This window comes from Triturus cristatus, chromosome 8 (genome assembly GCF_964204655.1).
Source record: "Triturus cristatus chromosome 8, aTriCri1.1, whole genome shotgun sequence".
Lineage (NCBI taxonomy): Eukaryota > Metazoa > Chordata > Amphibia > Caudata > Salamandridae > Triturus > Triturus cristatus.
In genome coordinates, this window is record NC_140591.1 from 1662964464 (window position 1) to 1662981227 (window position 16764).

At 43.6% G+C, this 16764-nt stretch overlaps 1 protein-coding gene across 1 annotated transcript in view; it reads right to left on the reverse strand.

Annotated features, from left to right (window-relative positions):
* Nucleotides 1-4074: 4074 nt before the first annotated feature.
* LOC146808514 (vomeronasal type-2 receptor 26-like) overlaps nt 4075-16764 on the reverse strand; it is a 53718-nt gene continuing 41028 nt past the window's right edge. Inside the window, exons 5-6 of the mRNA XM_085623969.1 lie at nt 7504-8379; nt 4075-4208 (exon numbers count right to left, since the gene is read on the reverse strand). Of these exons, the coding sequence (XP_085480095.1) occupies nt 4075-4208; nt 7504-8379 (1010 nt within the window). The remainder of the gene's footprint in view (nt 4209-7503; nt 8380-16764) is intronic.

Sequence of the window (16764 nt, forward strand, 5' to 3'; positions counted from 1 at the left end):
GTTGAAAAGAGCAGGAGAGAGGATGGATCCTTGGGGGACACCAAGGAAGACTGGAGTGGGGCTAGATAGGCAGTGGTGGAATTTTATTTGTTGGGTTCAGTGTTGGAAATAGGATTTGAGCCAATTGAGGACGGTGCCATTAAGACCATATCGAGATTTAAGTGTAGAGAGTAAGGTTGAATGGTTTACTGTGTCAAATGCCGCTAAGACATCAAGGAGAATGAGTAGGCAGGCCTCGCCATTGTCCAGAGCAAGGTGGAAGTCATCAACTATATTTAGCGATGCAGTTTCAGTGCTGCAGCCTTTACGGAAGCTGGATTGTAGTGGGTCAGGTAGGTTGTAGGTGTCAATGTGTTTATCCAGTTGCTGAAGGGCACATTTTGCAAGGGCTTTAGAGAGAAAGGGGAGGTTTGAGATGGGGCGGAGATTGTTAGGGTCATTTGGGTCAGCCTTAGGGTTTTTTGGAATGGGTGTGATTTGGCCGAGTTGGAGGGAGACCGGGACGCACCCCGAGGAAAGGGAGGAGTTGATGATATTGGTCCAATACGGGACAATGACGTGCTTTAGGTCTTGGACGAGGGAAGATGGGAGAGGGTCTTTGGTGTGGGAAGATGGTTTTAGTTTGGACAGGATGTTACAGACTTCAAGTTCAGAGACGGAGTGGAAATTCAGCCAGGAGGCGTTATTTTTTAGTTGAGTGTTGTTGGGGGAAATTCAGACGGGGTTGAAGAAGGTAGGGGTGGGGAGGACAGAGGGGGTGTGAGCAGAGGGGAAGGTGTTGAAGTGGTGTCAGGGGAACCGAGGGGGTTGGGGGGGATTTGGGTTAGAGTGAAAAATTGGTCAATTTTGGCAAAAAGTTAGCTATTTCATCGCATTTGCTTGTGGTGGCCGTCATGCTGGGTGGCGCAGGGGAGGTTTGATTTCTAATAATGTTGAACAGTTCTCTGGGTCTGTTTTTTGCCAGAGAGAGCTGTGATCGGAAGAAGGAAGCCTTTTCAGCAAAGATGTGTTTCTTGTACAAAGATCTAGCGGTTCGAAGGAGGACCAGATTGGAGGGGGAAGGGTGTTGTCTCCAGGTTCTTTCTGCCAGTCTAAGTGCTCGTCTTTCATTATTGAGGCTGGATTATACCAAGTTTTGGAAGGGATATTTTTATGACTTTTTGGTTTGGGTGGTGCAAGTTGATCTAGAACCTCAGAGACACTTTTATTGTAGTGCTCAGTGAGGTTGTCTGTATTGAGAGAGGGAGGTGTGCGACTGAGTTGATCTTAGAGTTTAGCCTCCAGTAAATCTGGGGGATACAATTAAGGTTTCTGGATTATATTGTGGTTTTGTTGATTTTGGAAGGGGCAGGCTGGGCTAAGGGTTAGATCAAGAACAGTATGAGGTGGTGATCAGACCAGTCAATAGAGATAATGTTGGAAAGAGATGCCAGATTACTGTTAGCAATGATGGCGTCAAGAGTAGCCCCTTTAGAATGGGTTGGGGAAAGGCAGAGTTGCTTGAGGTCATTTATCTCAAGGAGGTTATTGAGAAGTTTGATGGTTGGGTCGTCTGGCAAGTTCCAGTGAAGGTTTAAGTCTCCTAGGAAGAGATTTTTAGAGTTCAAAAGGGACAATTGTGAAATAATTTCAGATAGTTTCTCAGCGAAGGGAAGAGGTTCACCTGGAGGGTGATAGATGTTGTGTAGTCGTATTGCATTTTAAGTTCTGCTCCAAGGTATTCAAATGTTTTGAAGTAAGTGTTTTTGACTAGGAATAGCTGGAGTTCATTATGAAATATTATTGCTAGACCTCCTCCTATTCTTTTAGGTCTGTCTTTTCTGAGGATAGAGTAACCGGGGGGAAAGAGGAAGTCTAGGATGGGTGTGGAGTGATCGTTGAGCCAAGTTTTCGTGAGGAAGGCAAGGTCTTTATCTTCAATAAGGATGGTTTCTGAAATTTCTGAGTCATGATGAACCGCTGAGCGGCAGTTCACAAGCATGCATGTCAGGGGCTTAGGGTTAGTTATGGAGGGTGGGCACGAGTGGATAGCGGTAAGTTGCGGGCGGGTCTGGGCGAGCCAGGAGAGGAGAGAGTTCTGCTGGTCCTGATAATAACAGGGATGTTGGAATGAGGAAGAACCGCGTCTTTGCGAGGGGCCTTAGGAGAGTAGGAATTGCAGAGGTCGGAGAGGATAGAGGTGAAGTAGTCATTCAACGTGCGACAAGGTCTCTGAGAGCAATTTTGAAGTGGTGTAGTTTTACTGAGTTTGGGATTAACGAGTTTTGGGGGGCCAGTGCGTGGTGAAGTGGGCCAAGAGGGGCGGGTTATCGGTTTGGAGGATTTGGAGTTAGTGAAATCCTCTCTAAGACGGACTAATTCGGATAGGAGGGAGGAAATGTTGCGATCAATACTGCAAAGTGTCTGGGTTAAAAGAGAGAGTTGGGGCGAATTGGGGGCGGTTGGGGTGAGGTATGTGCTAAGTTGGTTAGAGAAGGTCTATTGTTCGTAGAGGGTGATAAGACTGGAGGGGGGAGAGTGAGGTCTTGTAGCTGTGGGCGAGAGGGGGACTCTGGGGGTGAGGAAGGGTGGTTGGGGAGTGGGGAGGACTGGGTCGTATTGGAAGAATTTTGGGTAGGGGAGGGTGGGAGGTTTCGGAGTTGATCGGGTTGGAGGTCTGTTGTTCTGAGAGGGAGGGAAGCCTGGGGGATGGCAGGTTCCGGCAGACATTGGGAGGAGGGGAGTGGGATGGAGGTAGTTGGAGCAGGGGGGGTGGGTGGGATAGATCGGGGTTGGTTAGGGGTGGAGGTGAGTTGTTCGGTGAGGGTGAGAGGTCTAGGGGGTGACAAGAGGGTCATTGCGGCAGTGGGAGTGTGGTGATCCTGGCGGGTGGAGAGAGGGGAGATCTGGCTGTGTGTGGGAGGGACGGGCTTGGAGAGAGATGAGATAGTTAAAGGGGTAGAGGATGTGATAAGGGGAGCAGAGTGGGTGTACGGGTTAACGGAGAGGTAGCATTGGCATTAGGGTCATGGGGTGAGTTCAGGTAGGGGGGTAGGGTCAGAAGGGGATGTAATGGGACGGGCTGGGGGAAGCTTGGGGGGAAGGAGAAGGGTTAGGAGTGGTTTGGGGAGAGAGGGGAGAGGAGTAGGTAAGGACAGTTAGTGGGACAGAGTGCTGAAATGCTGTTCAAAGATATTGAGGTGGTGTTAAGAGGTTTGAATGAGGATATTTCCAGTTTTGAAGATGGAGATGTAGATTTTGCCGTGAAAGGTGGAGGATGGAGTAGTAGAGAGTTTGAAACCGTAGGGAATATTGTTAGATGTAGTGATTGGGAGAAGGAGAAGGGCTCTTCCATTTGGAGGGGCGTTTAGAGTAGAAAATGTAGTTAGTTTTTATGGGGGACGTGAGGCTGTGGTAGTTGTCTACAATTAGGATTTCAGGATGCCGGAAAAGTACTTTATGTTTAAAAAAATTCTTGGCATTTTTTGAGAGATTGGAAGGGTAGGGAATGGACCAAGAGTTAGGGCCATGCCTGGTGAAGGGGGTGTTAAGGGGTGATGTAGTGGGGCTGGTTCGGAACGTGGGGGAGGGACTAAGGGGGGACATGATGGACAAACTGGTTGGTGGAAAGGGGGAAGAAAAAGTGGGGGAGGAGTGGAATGGAGATATTAATGGGAAAAAGAAAACAAGGAATGAGGTGAAGGAGGTTGAGGAAAGAAGGGGGAAAATAATGTAGGAGGGGTGGAGAGAGATTTCGTGACGAGGGTGTAAAAGTGAGAGAAAGAGGGTGTGGTAAATGTCAGAGGATTGCAGGTGGGGGCATGAGGATTGTTAGGAAGAGACTTCCTTATAACAGTGAGGAGGGGTTAGGTAGCAGGATGGACAGACAACCTTTTATGAATTTCGGAGACCATAAGGGAGAATGACGTTTGGAGACAACGCCAGATAGGAGTCTTGCAAAGTTGGAAACTCGTAGTGCTAACCATGGCTGCGAAGGAGTGTCGCAAGCTGCGATGAAGAAAATTATGAAGGAGGGGGAGGGATCTCGAGGAGTTTAGAGGTTGTAGGGTCGTAAGGAGTAAAGTAAACCATATGTTACCGGTGAAAGCCAGGGGGGGTAGGGAGGTAAGGCGCAATTAGTGTAGGGGCATCGTTAACAAGCCTTTGGATCAGTGTCTGAGGGAGGCATAAATTGTAGGTAGATGGTGGGGCGGAACCCAGCAAGTATTAGTCCCTGGCAGCCCCAGTGGGAGAGGGGAATTAGAGCGAGTTTTGATCAGTTTACAAACCTAAGATCGGGACCTGGAGGAGACATTGCAGAAACATTGCAGAAACATTAGTGTGAGCATTGATCATAATAAAAACTTAAGTTAAGGCACTAGAGGAGGAACACCTTCAAGAGTGAGGCAGAGGGAGGCAAACTGAGCAACAACGCATAACGTTTTGGCAGGGAGGGACACAGTAGAGGTCACACAGGGATACAGATTAAAGGCCGTGAAAAAGAATAAAAAGAAGAAGGCGATAAGTTATCCTGAAAGACTAGTTAGCAAGTTCAAGATTTGTGCGACCCAAAGAAATTAGTGCTAGCATTGAACATTACACAAACCTGAGAACAGGCATTGGCGGAAACAAAGTCGAGTATGGGGCAGAGGTTACCATCTAACCCTAAAGCTAAAGATTTTGGTGAGTAGGACTTAATGGGGCAAAATAATTAGAGGCAGGGAAAAAGAATAAAAGTACATAAAGCTGCGGGCTCATAGGAGAGTCAAATTTGGAGGCTTAAGGAGCGGCATGGAGGATGCGGTCAGTGAGGCAGCAGATGACTTCTGCAGAGGATTCAGTTCAAAATGACTGAGTCAACAGCGGCGGGGATACAGCATGGGTCCAGGGAGGCCTCACAAGTTTAAGCTACAGCATTAAGTAAGGGGCCCATAAAAGCTGGACATAGGGGTGTTGTGGCGGTCTTACTGGGGGCCAGAGAATAGAGGCAGACTAGATGTCATGGGAGGCGTTAAGGTGCTGTTCTCAAATGTGGTGAGAGTTTAGACGTTACAAGTGAGCCTAGCAGGGGGCGGGCAACTCATCATAAGAAAACATAGTGAGGTAACGTCAAACGTCAAACATTCTAGAGAGTATTATATAATAAATACATACTTTTATAAATACTTGGTGTGGTTCTTTTCATGTAATCTATACTAAAGGATTGTATTCTGGTAAAACAAGCTGCTTTACACTTCTTCTGGACTAAGCCTGAAGGCTGCTCTCCACAACTACTACTTAGAGAGCTTTCTAAGGTTGCCTAAGACCTCTAAAATCACCATAAGGGTTGTCTAGACTGGTGCAAGGCCTCCACTTACATAAGTGTACATCATGTACCAGGCCAGCCTCTCACTCATAGGCATTGGGCGATTGTGTTAATTTCATCCAGACTATCAATCTTGAAATACAGTTATGCATCATCCACATACGGGTGGAAATTGCTAACTGCATTTCCCACTCATCCACAGGTCTAACAAAGAAGCTGAATAATCGACTGGTCAAAACAGCTTCTTGTGGTACTCCAGGTGGTACGTCTCAGTGAGGGAATAGGGGATCACGAGTTTAAATGCACTGTGTTCTGTTAGGAATAGTATGAACCAATTCAGAAAATGTCCTTCACTTTCTATCCTTTCGCATAAAGTATGTTTAAGAACATGGTAGTCAATGTTAGGGAAAGCTGCAAATAGATCAAAGAGTACTAGCATGTAGTATTTGCCTTCATCAATACATGCAAAGAGTCATCCGTAATCTGAGCATGGAGGTTTTTGTCCTGTGACCAGATCTGAAACCAGGCTGGTGTAGTCCAGTAACTGGATTTCTGATGTACATTGTTCAGTTGGCTGTATGCAGATTTATTTATGTCTGTAACTGTCAAGGTAGTCAAGGCCATCTTGTAATCTTCTTTTTGTAAAGCATAGGAGAAAAACATAACACATTTCTCACTCTGTACTGGCGCTCATGCTTGGCTCCCAATGTTCGACTCCTGCTGGATTTGCTGTGAGCTGCGGTTAAAATGTTGTATATCAATGTGGTGATCCAGTGTTGTGGGGTGGAAAATTTTAAAGGTATGGAAAAAAGATAGAAATTTGTCTGATTCTCATAAGAATGGGGCATATTTATGAGAGGGCTGTGTCATGTTTGCACCACGCAACGTGGTACATATGTGATGCAAACCTCTAAGTCAGATTGGTGAAACCACTTTATGTGGCTCTGAGTAGCTTAAAAAAGCTGGAGTAATGCAGCTCAGCACAAATTGCTGTATTGTGTTACTCTACCCTGGGAAGGCATTCCATGGGCATTGCATGGGGGTTCCTATGCAACTCCCATGGATTTTGTTGCATTCTCCAGATTTAAAAGAACGCTCCAAAATCTTACTCCTTACAAGGAGAGGCAGAATAAGGAGAAATATCTCTATTTCTCCTTGTTTCTTCCTCTTTCTATGTGTGTGAAAGAGGAATATGCCTCACAGGATTGCTTTTGTGCAGGAATGTGTCCTTTCCTGCACAAAAACAATTCTGCATGCAACGCCTGCATGGGTGCTAGGCAGCCAATTGTGTGCCAGTGCATGGGAAAGGACAGGAATGCGCTGTATACCTTGAATACAGCGCATTGCATCACTTGGTCCTAAATGAGCCCCAATGTACGCAGCAGTATTTTTTCACTTTATTCTACTTCTGCATGGTGAAGGAATATAGGAGCAGGCAAGCATTTAGAATACCCTATTGTTCATAGCTGTTTGTCACCCAATGTTGACTCTTTGCTTGGTGCAACTTTAGCACATTCTAATAATACTAGTCATGAGGTTTCCACACATGCGTACGGCATACCAAATCAGCACCACATCACTACTCTGAGGCCTCGTCCAGATACAGATTTCAGCATCACTAGGATGCCTTTGGTACAAGCCAAACATAACTACGCAGTATGCTGCTTATGCAGGTGGAGAAGAAATAAAAGGAAAATCTGCAAATACCTGCTGCTACAGTCAAAGAGAGTGAATGGTTTACATCGGCCACATTTTAAGGGTTTTTCTTATTACTGTCACAAAATGGTAGGCCTTCTTAAGATATTAAAGCAACATTATGGCTGATTTTTATGCAGTATGACAAGGGAATGGAGTTCCACAAAGTATGTTTTTATTGTTTTTGTCAACCACCTGCACAACTAAATGACAGGTTTTGGGTGCAATGCAGTGAAGGGGGTGGCAGTTGCAACAAAGGATTTTGAAACAATGAGCAGCAAACAAAGCATTCGTACTCAGTCTGATTTTTCTGTGGAGAGATGTTAATACTATTACTTCTACTGCCTTTCGGACCTACACACCTGTGTGTTTCTATAGTATCCAAAATGAACATTTAACATTTGCCAACAAAGTGTAAACAATAATGCATGCTCCTGCATATCTAACTGAAGGAATAGCATAAAAGAAGTGTATTCATCATTCAACAATTCTATTGTCAAAATGTGATTTCCTCACGAGGCTCAGCCTTGTATTCATGTCTGGTCTCAACAGAATAATAAAACACTTTGGAAAAAATATACAGCCTAGTAGCCCAGCACTGGAGCACAGGATGGCAAACACCTCTACAGCCACCATGTACTTCCCCCGTGTGCTCAGGTACGCCGGAATGAAGGAGATCCACACACTGACAAACACCAGCATACTGAAGGTGATCAGCTTGGCCTCGTTGAAGCTTCCAGGCAGATTCCTTGAGAGAAAAGCCACTATAAAGCTGATTATGGCCAGGAGGCCCATGTATCCCAGCATGAAGTAGAAGAAGATGGGGTCTCCTTCATTACATTCAAAGATGATCTTCTCTTTATATGACATCATGTTCAGTTCCGGAAATGGGGGAGACTTTAGCATCCAGACTGCACAGATAAACACTTGCACCAGAGAGCAGAAGAAGACTATACAGCTCGGGGTCTTTGAGCCCAGCCACTTCCTGGCAGAGCTGCTGGGATGAGATGCCTTGAAGGCAACGACAACAATCACAGTTTTGGCCAAAACAGAGGAGACACTGATAGAAAAAATGACCCCAAAGACAGTCTGTCGGAGCATGCAGGTGAGCCTTATAGGGTGGCCAATGAAGATGAGGGAGCAGAGGAAGCAGAGCATGAGTGAGACAAGGAGCAGGTAACTGAGCTCACGGTTGTTGGCTTTAACAATAGGAGTGTCTTGATACCTTATGAAGATACTCAGGATGGAAGCAGTGATGATAACCATAAAGGAACTAGAGATGGCAAGTATTACACCCAGCGGCTCTTCGTAAGAGAGAAACTCAATAGACTTTTCAATGCATTGGGTGTGTCTTGAATTGGGCCATTCTCTGTCAGGACATTTTAGGCACTGTACTGCATCTGAAAAGAGAATAGGAGATTCTTTTAATATTTTCATTGTAGGTCTAGTTAGCATATTTAAACATTCTACTGATTGAAGAGAAACATATTGGAATGCAGAAGACTTAAGACAGGATTGGCAAAATGTTTTACTGTGTGTAAGACTGTAATACACATGGGAAAACTCTAGTCATAAAATCTAATCCTAATTCACAAAGGCTGGACTGGTCAAAGTTGGTTTGTGCTAAGGTACCAACTTTCATAGCTGTTCACAAACGTAAGTTACACTTGTAAGTTATTTACATGTGTAACTTTATTCGTAACCTTTTTAGTAACCTTATTACTTTTGGTTATTCACAGAACCCAAGCATAAAGTTACCCAAGTTAAATCAAGTCAAATAACTTTATTTGCATCTAAGAAGAAATGCATAAAAGTGCACAGAACAAATAACATTTCAAAAAGTTAAAATAAAAGAACCTCCTAGTCATATATTCTTTCATAAAATCCTAAAAAGTTAACAAACATCACTTAACATTATTTCTATCAAAAAGGTTTACATCTGAAGTGAATAGCTAAACTACGAGTTTTTACAGCTGCAAATAATAAGGAGGCTATTACAAAACACACATATGGTGTCTCTAGGTGTATGATGGACAATGCTGTAATATGGCTACGGAGGCTACATTTCTTTAAAAATGGGATAATAAATCTCTTTCTCCCCTTTATATAAAATTGGCAAAAGAATAAAATATGTATAATTGATTGTTTTTATATGCTTCACAAGGGCTTCATTCCAATTGATTCAGAGAAAAAGCATATGCAGGATAGCCCAACATTAATGTCACATAATTAAGGTGGAATGTTGTCAAAATAAAATGGTGGTGATTATGTTCTACAAAAGTAATATATAAAGATGGTCTATGTAAAATAGAAGAAATAGCACTGTAAACAATTACTGTGACTTTTCTTTATGTCTATTCCACCTATCTAATGCACATTTCTCCAAAAAGAGCTTTTTTAATCTCATTTTACTCAAGGTTTCACAACGTTCAGGTTGGGCATAAAGATCCCCCAGCCCCACTGATTTAAGGGGATGCCTTAAAGTTACTCAAAAACCCAACTTAATGAATGTAAGTTAGTACCAAAAAAACAGTTCTAAGTCTAGCTCTGTCAAGGTCAACCCCTGATTCTGCAAAACGCTCCCATGGAAAATCACTGAGGTTGTGTCTTAAATATAAATCCTATTGGAAATAATGTTAATATAAATCAAATTATTTAATATACATTATTTAATTTTATGAAACGTTTTTTTATTTATTTAATTAGAAGATGATTTAATATTCTTTTTTGCATTTAAAATTAATACAACAATGCATCCTATTAAAATATAATTCAATTACTTTTAATTAATTCCATACAACAATTTTAATACCTCTATTTTTTTAATTTTGTTTGGACCTTATTTGTACTGGGGTGTTGGAATGAGAATAGATCACATGATAAAATAGCCAAGTGAAGGAGAACAAAACGTTGTAGTGACATTTTCATAATTCCATAACACTAAGCATGTAGTTGCTATGCTATGCAGATAATACACACATGTTGCACATGAATATAATAGGCAAAATAGGCCAATGTCAAAAACCTTACTAAAACTATACATTTCAATAACATGCGCTACAGAATCATGTGAATGAGGTTAAAAGTATACTTATTGTGTATAAGCATCAATTTCAGTATGCAGAGAATTACGATTCTTGTGAGAATTGGGCCCTCAGATTGTAGCAATGAAATACATATCTTATACAGCATTATGATAGATCTTGTATGTGTGTGGGTTCCAGAACTGAATCCGGGGCTATTGAGGGTCTGAGGGTGGCGGGTGGAGGGACACTGATATGTGGATGTGTCTGGGGATGCAATAAAAGCTAGTCACAATATGATCCTGGAAGTGTGTGTAAAGTCTTTATAACAGATTTGGCGACAAGGATGAGGTTAACAGTAGCAGCCCCAGATGCGTAATCACACGCTGAAGGGTTATTGGCACTGCGCAATATCGGCTATGAGCTGTGCTGAGGAAGTGCAGTAAAATGTGAATATTGGGTGAAATCTACCCATCAGCTCAGCAGTGTGACATTTGTATGATACTTGATGGCAGTGTTAGGCACATCAGTAGACATAGAACCACATTTGCATGGTGGGACAAAAGTATCTCCAAAACACACATATTGGAACTGTATAGTTACTCACATTTAACAGTATGTATGACTTGAATGCTTTAAAATTGTGGACCCCACAAGCCTTATTACTGGTGAAGGGCGAACTTTCAATGCAATGGCAAGGGTGGAAGAAGTACTTTTGCATTTATATGGCAAGCCCTTGATATGCAATTTGTACCAGTAGATTGTGTCGCTGTGGATGGGCATACATTTTTTCAAAGAAAGCAAGGGAAATGTGAGTGTGGATGAGTGTGATTGGCCCTCTCATGCTCTTGCTATCACTTGCTGATTTGGCACATTGCACGAGGAATTAATAAGTGACCAGATAATTATGCATGCTAGCAGTCCTAATATACAAGACCAACTGTTGGTTAATGGTGAACCACCACTGAAGGAGGTGGTGGCTCTAGTAAGAAAAGCAGAACTTACTGCATGGTGTGCGAAAGCTGTAATTGATGAAATGCAGGAAGCCAAATTAGTCAATAAAGTCTCAGCTTCTAAGAGTAGGCGCTGTAAAACAATTACAGATGCGTATAGGGAGGTGAACCCACAGATATGCTGGAGAAATAACAAGTGGCCACAGGTTCAAGACGGTGTGGCCTTTTGGATCACTTGGCATTCTACAAGAAATGCCCTGCAAAAATCCAAAAGTGTTCTGTTTGTGGCATAGAAGGTCACTTTGGGTACGCATCTGGAAGAACCTGATGCTGTTGCAAAGAGCTACACTGGAGATAATAGTGAATTTATCGGCTGCAGGGAACTGGACTTTTAATTTAAGGGCAGAACGTGAATTGTAATTTGGATCTATCAAAGAAGGGATCATATATTTTTAGGATGGGCAGACTATGCTAAGCTGAAACTAATTTTTAATTCAAATTGTCTGGAGCCCATTTGTATGGTGAAGGAATTTAATGGTTTCTGGAAAGATATTACTAGAAATGTTCCCTGAGGTGTCTATGGGGAAAGTGGGATTGCTTAATTAGTTTATCCATAAAATTGAACTGAAATCATCTGCTAAACCCTATGTGCATAAAGTTTGATACCTTCTGATTTCCATTAAAGTGGAAGTGTCACAAGAATTATGGAAATTGATAAATGGTGATTGAACAGGTGGAGTCTGCACAGTGGGTTTTTCGTTTGGTGGTGGTATGGCGCCCCAATGGGCAAGTAAGGTTAGGTGTTGAATGATAAATATCCTCTTCTCAGGATTAATGAAATATTTGCTGCCACCAATGATGTATGTTGGTTTTTCTACTCAATATTTATAATCGTAATACCACCAGATACCATCATACCCTGATAGTAGGAGTCTAACAACATTCATTACACCATTTGGGTGTTTTCAATTCACATAAGTACCCTTCGGTCTAACTTCCACCAAAGCAATGTTTCAAAGACTCATGAGTAACAGTTCAGTAACATTTCAGTGGATTGTCTGGAGTAATATTGTTCCAGAATATTGTTCCAGAATGACATCCTTGTGATTGGTAAAACTAGAAGTGAATATGATGATAAGTTGAGACAGGTGTTGGAAATACTTAAGCACAAGGGGTTAACTGTTGAATTCAGCAATTGCAAATTTGCCCAAGAGGAACTCACCTATCTTGGTCACACCATTAGTGAGAGGGGTATGAAACCCAAGTGGGAGTTAGTGGTTGCTAATCAGAATGCCCCAGCTCTAATAGTGAGGGAAGACGTATGAGCCTTTTGTGAGAAATGTTGCAGAAAAAAGACTGTCAAACTGTTTTTACAAATTTAAAGAATGAAATCAGCAATGCACCATTTATTAAAAGGGTTGATTCCAAAAATCATTGTGATAACAGATGCAAGTAACAAAGGATTGGGGACAGTTCTACCTCAGTGTGATGAATAGGGCAAAGAACGGGTGGTAGCATGTGCTTCACATGAATTCTCCCCAGTCGAAGACAAGTATTCAGTAATTGAAAGAGAGACTTTAGCATGTGCATGGGTTTAAGATAATCTCCACCAATTTGTATGTGGATTTCCCTCACAATTAGGATAGGATCTCAAACCTATGACCACAGTTCTAACAACAGTGTGTTTACAAAATGATTCACCAAGATTTTCATGAATTATTAACCTGGAGTGAAAAATAGAGATTTCCTCAGTAGGATACCATTACGTGAGAATAATGAATTGCTTTTTTTATCAAGCATGGATTATTTAATGAAGGAAAAATGTATATTCAGATGAATAAATTGAAGGAATGTATGAGCAAGGATATGTCTATACACACTTTTTAGAAATTCATGAACAAAGGTCGGCCAGGGAAAAAACACTTGGACAAAAATTAAAACATTTGCTGGGAAATAAGAAACGGGTTAAATGAAGAACATTATGGTGCCGATTACGATCTGGTAAAAAAATTCCCCGTACGACTCGTATCCGGTCTTTTTACCGTACGAATCGTACAAGTGCCGTACAAACTGCCAATTACGATTCGCATGGGAAAAAGTCCATACGAATCTCATTGGGAATTATTCCCCACACGTCTTCAGGTCGGAAAATGTGTCCGACACATCCACGGACGATTTACCGTACAAACGTGAAAAGTGAAGTCCGACCGCAGAATTACGATCCATCCCGTGCGTCTGATGTCACAACCGTATGGAAAAAACACCGTCCGCCCCGAACTCCCATAGCAACCATGGAGACATGTGCCCGCATATGCGCCGAACCCCCCCCAGCCCCCGTATGTACGCGCTGACCCCCCCAGCCCCCGTACGTACGCGCCGACCCTCCCCAACCCCCGTACGTACGTGTCGTACCCCCCGTGTATGTACACCCATGTACGTGTCGAACCCCCCGTGTATGTACACCCGTGTACGTTCGAGTCGTACCCCCACCCGTGTACATACACGGGGGGTTCGACACGTACACGGGTGTACATACACGGGGGGGTACGACACGTACACGGGTGTACATACACGGGTGGGGGTACGACTCGAACGTACACAGGTGTACATACACGGGGGGTTCGACACGTACACGGGTGTACATACACGGGGGGTACGACACGTACACGGGTGTACATACACGGGTGGGGGTACGACTCGAACGTACACGGGTGTACATACATGCTGACGGGTGTGCATACATTTTTATGCATGTCAGCACCCTCTTGTAAATAGGACGCTGGTTTTATCTCGCATTTTTTGGCTTTGTAAGCCAAAAAAGCGGAGATAAAGCCCTTGTAAATATGCCCCTTGGTATGGCAATAAGCTAGGAACCAGAGATATATCGTAGAAGTGTGGTGATTGGGTTGGAGTAAGAAGGTAAAGGAGAGTGTGTAAAAGAGAAAGCAACTTTTCTGTACCTTTGAAAGAGTGCAAAATATTACGCAATTCTGTGATTTTGAGTGATGGAAAACCATGGTATATGAGTAAAGTATCTACGTGTAGAAGCTCGACTGAATAGAGGATAAGGGACAAACGGAATTATGATTAGATGGATTTATTTCTGGTATTTATAAAGCGCGACACTCATCCATAGGATATCACGGCGCTATAAGAAAAAGGGGGACTATTGAGATTTATGCAGAGGGAGTTAGTTTTTTGGAAAGAGGTGGGTTTTTAGTTTTTGCCGGAACTGTAGAAGGTTTGTAGTGTGTCTAAGATCCATGGGTAGCTCGTTCCATCTTTTGGCCGCCAGATGTTAAAAGGCTCGTCCACCTGTCCTTGCCCTGAAAATGCGCTTAGGTTTTGCCAGGGCTGAGTTATTGGACCTTAGGTTCCTGTTTGGAATATAGAATTCGATTTTACCTTGCAGGATTGTAGGGCCAGTTTTGTGGAGGGCTTTATGCGCGTGACAAAGTATTTTGAAGGTGGCTCGTTGACGCATTGGTAGCCAGTGGAGTTTTCTTAGGCATGCGGATGCCGAATCTCGTTTGCCTTTGTTGCATACCAATTTGGCTGCCTGGTTTTGTAAGACCTGTAGGCGGGAGAACAGTTGCTCATTCATCCCTTCGAATAAGGCATTGCCATAATCCAGGCGGCTGACCAGAAGGGCCTGGGTGATTGTGCGGCGGCAGTCCAATGGGATCCAAGAGAAGATTTTGGCCAGGAGTTTCAAGATTGCAAAGCCTTTGCCCCAGAGTATGCGTACGTGGTCTTTCATGGACAGTGCGTCGTCCATCATGATGCCAAGGTTTCTGGCGTACTGTTTTGGGGTGGGGGCTGTTCCCAGTGACGATGGCCACCACGTATCGTTCCATGATAGTTTGGCTCCTCCGAACAGTAATATTTCAGATTTTCCGGCATTGAGTTTAAGGCAATGGTTGCTCATCCATTCTGCCATTTCGGAGAGACAGCTATGTAGTTTTTTCTTAGTTGTTTCCAACCCTTCGTCCATAGTCACTATCAGCTGTGTGTCGTCGGCATATGAACATATGCCGATGCCCCACTTTCTTCCAATGTCGGCTAGAGATGAGACATAGACATTAAAGAGAGTGGGGCTTAGTGAGGACCCTTGTGGGACCCCACAGCCAATGGGACGGGGTTGTGAATGGAATTGAGCCATATGCACTGCTTGGGTGCGGTTACTTAAAAATGATTTGATCCATTTTAACGCTGTGGCTTGTATTCCTTTACTCTGGAGGGTTTTTAGTAGGCATTCGTGCGATACCGTGTCAAACGCCGCTGACAGGTCTAGCAGTATCAGAGCCACAGATCCTCCTTGGTCTGTGATGCATCTGACACTGTCCGACACTGCCAGCAACGTTGCTTCGGTGCTGTTGATTGCTCTAAAGCCAGTTTGGGTGGGGTCCAGGAGTGAGTTGTCCTCCAAGTATTTGGACAGTTGTGAGTTGACCATTTTCTCCAAAGCCTTGGAGAGGTAGGGGAGCTGGGAAATTGGCCTGTAGTTCTCTGGGTTAAGGATGTCGGATCCGGCTTTCTTCAAGAGGGGGGTTACAGATGCGTGTTTCCAGGATTCTGGAAAGGACGCAGAGGTGAGGGACTGATTAAAAAGTTTGGTGATGAGGGGGCAGAGTGTTGGTACGATTTCTGAAAATACAAAATGTGGGCAAGGGTCTGCAGGAGAACCGGATTTAATTGTTTTGAGAACCGCTAACACCTCCTCTTCGGAGAGTGGTTGGAAGTTGGTTAGGCATGGGGAGTTGCCTGCGTCTAGATAGACGTTATCTTTGTCGGATGTAGGCGAGTTTTCGTCAGGGCTGTCGGATGGGGTAATGATATGGGAGGAGGTAAAGGTAGAATAAATTTTGTTGATCTTTTCAGAAAAGAAGGTGCTAATCCGTTCGCATGCCTCAGTTGAGGGGGTGAGGGTTTGTGAGGTACTGGATGGATTGCTAAGCTCTTTTACGATTTTGAACAGCTCTTTAGCGGAGTTGTGATTATCGTAAATTCGTTGTGTGAAGAATGCTTTTTTTGAATCTCGAATGGCAGAGATGTATTGTCTCCGCTTAGTGATGTAGTTAGCTCTGGTTTCGGAGTCTTTAGTTTGTCTCCATTGGTGTTCTATTTTTTGACATTCCCTTTTAAGGCTTTTAAGGATGGGGGTGTACCATTTTTCATTGGTGGATGTTTTTGTCCTTATTTCCCGCGGAGGTGCTAGTTTGTCCAGCGTTTGGCGGATGCCGGTTTCTAGCAAAACGACGTTGTTACAAATAGGTGAATCGTCTGGTAGGGAGACTTCTATTTCACGGAAGTGATTTTGGAAGTTGGAGTCTCCAGGCTCTGTTGGTGGTGATGGGGGTAAGTCTAGTCTTTGCGGGTTTACCGGGGAGTTTAAAAGAGAATGAAAGCATGGAGTGATCGGACCAGGACAGGGGGAGGATTTCTTTAATGCAGGTCGACTCAATGTTAGTAAAAAGGAGATCCAGGGTATGCCCTGCTATGTGCGTAGGGCCCTCGACCAGCTGTTTAAGTTGCAGGATTTCCATGTCGTACTTTAGCTGTGTTGATCCAGGGGCATCGGTGTTTTCGTAATGGACGTTGAAGTCTCCAATGACCATGTAATTTTTGTGTTTCAAGCACGATGGGAGCAGCTGGTTCAGTAGTTTGGCGCTAACGCTGGTTTGTTGTCCTGGCGGATTATAGACGACTGCACCTGCTAATATGATAAAATTCTCTGCGAGAATTTTAAATGATAGTAGCTCATGTTCGGGATACACAGTAATTGTATCCGTGAGACATGTTAGGTGGT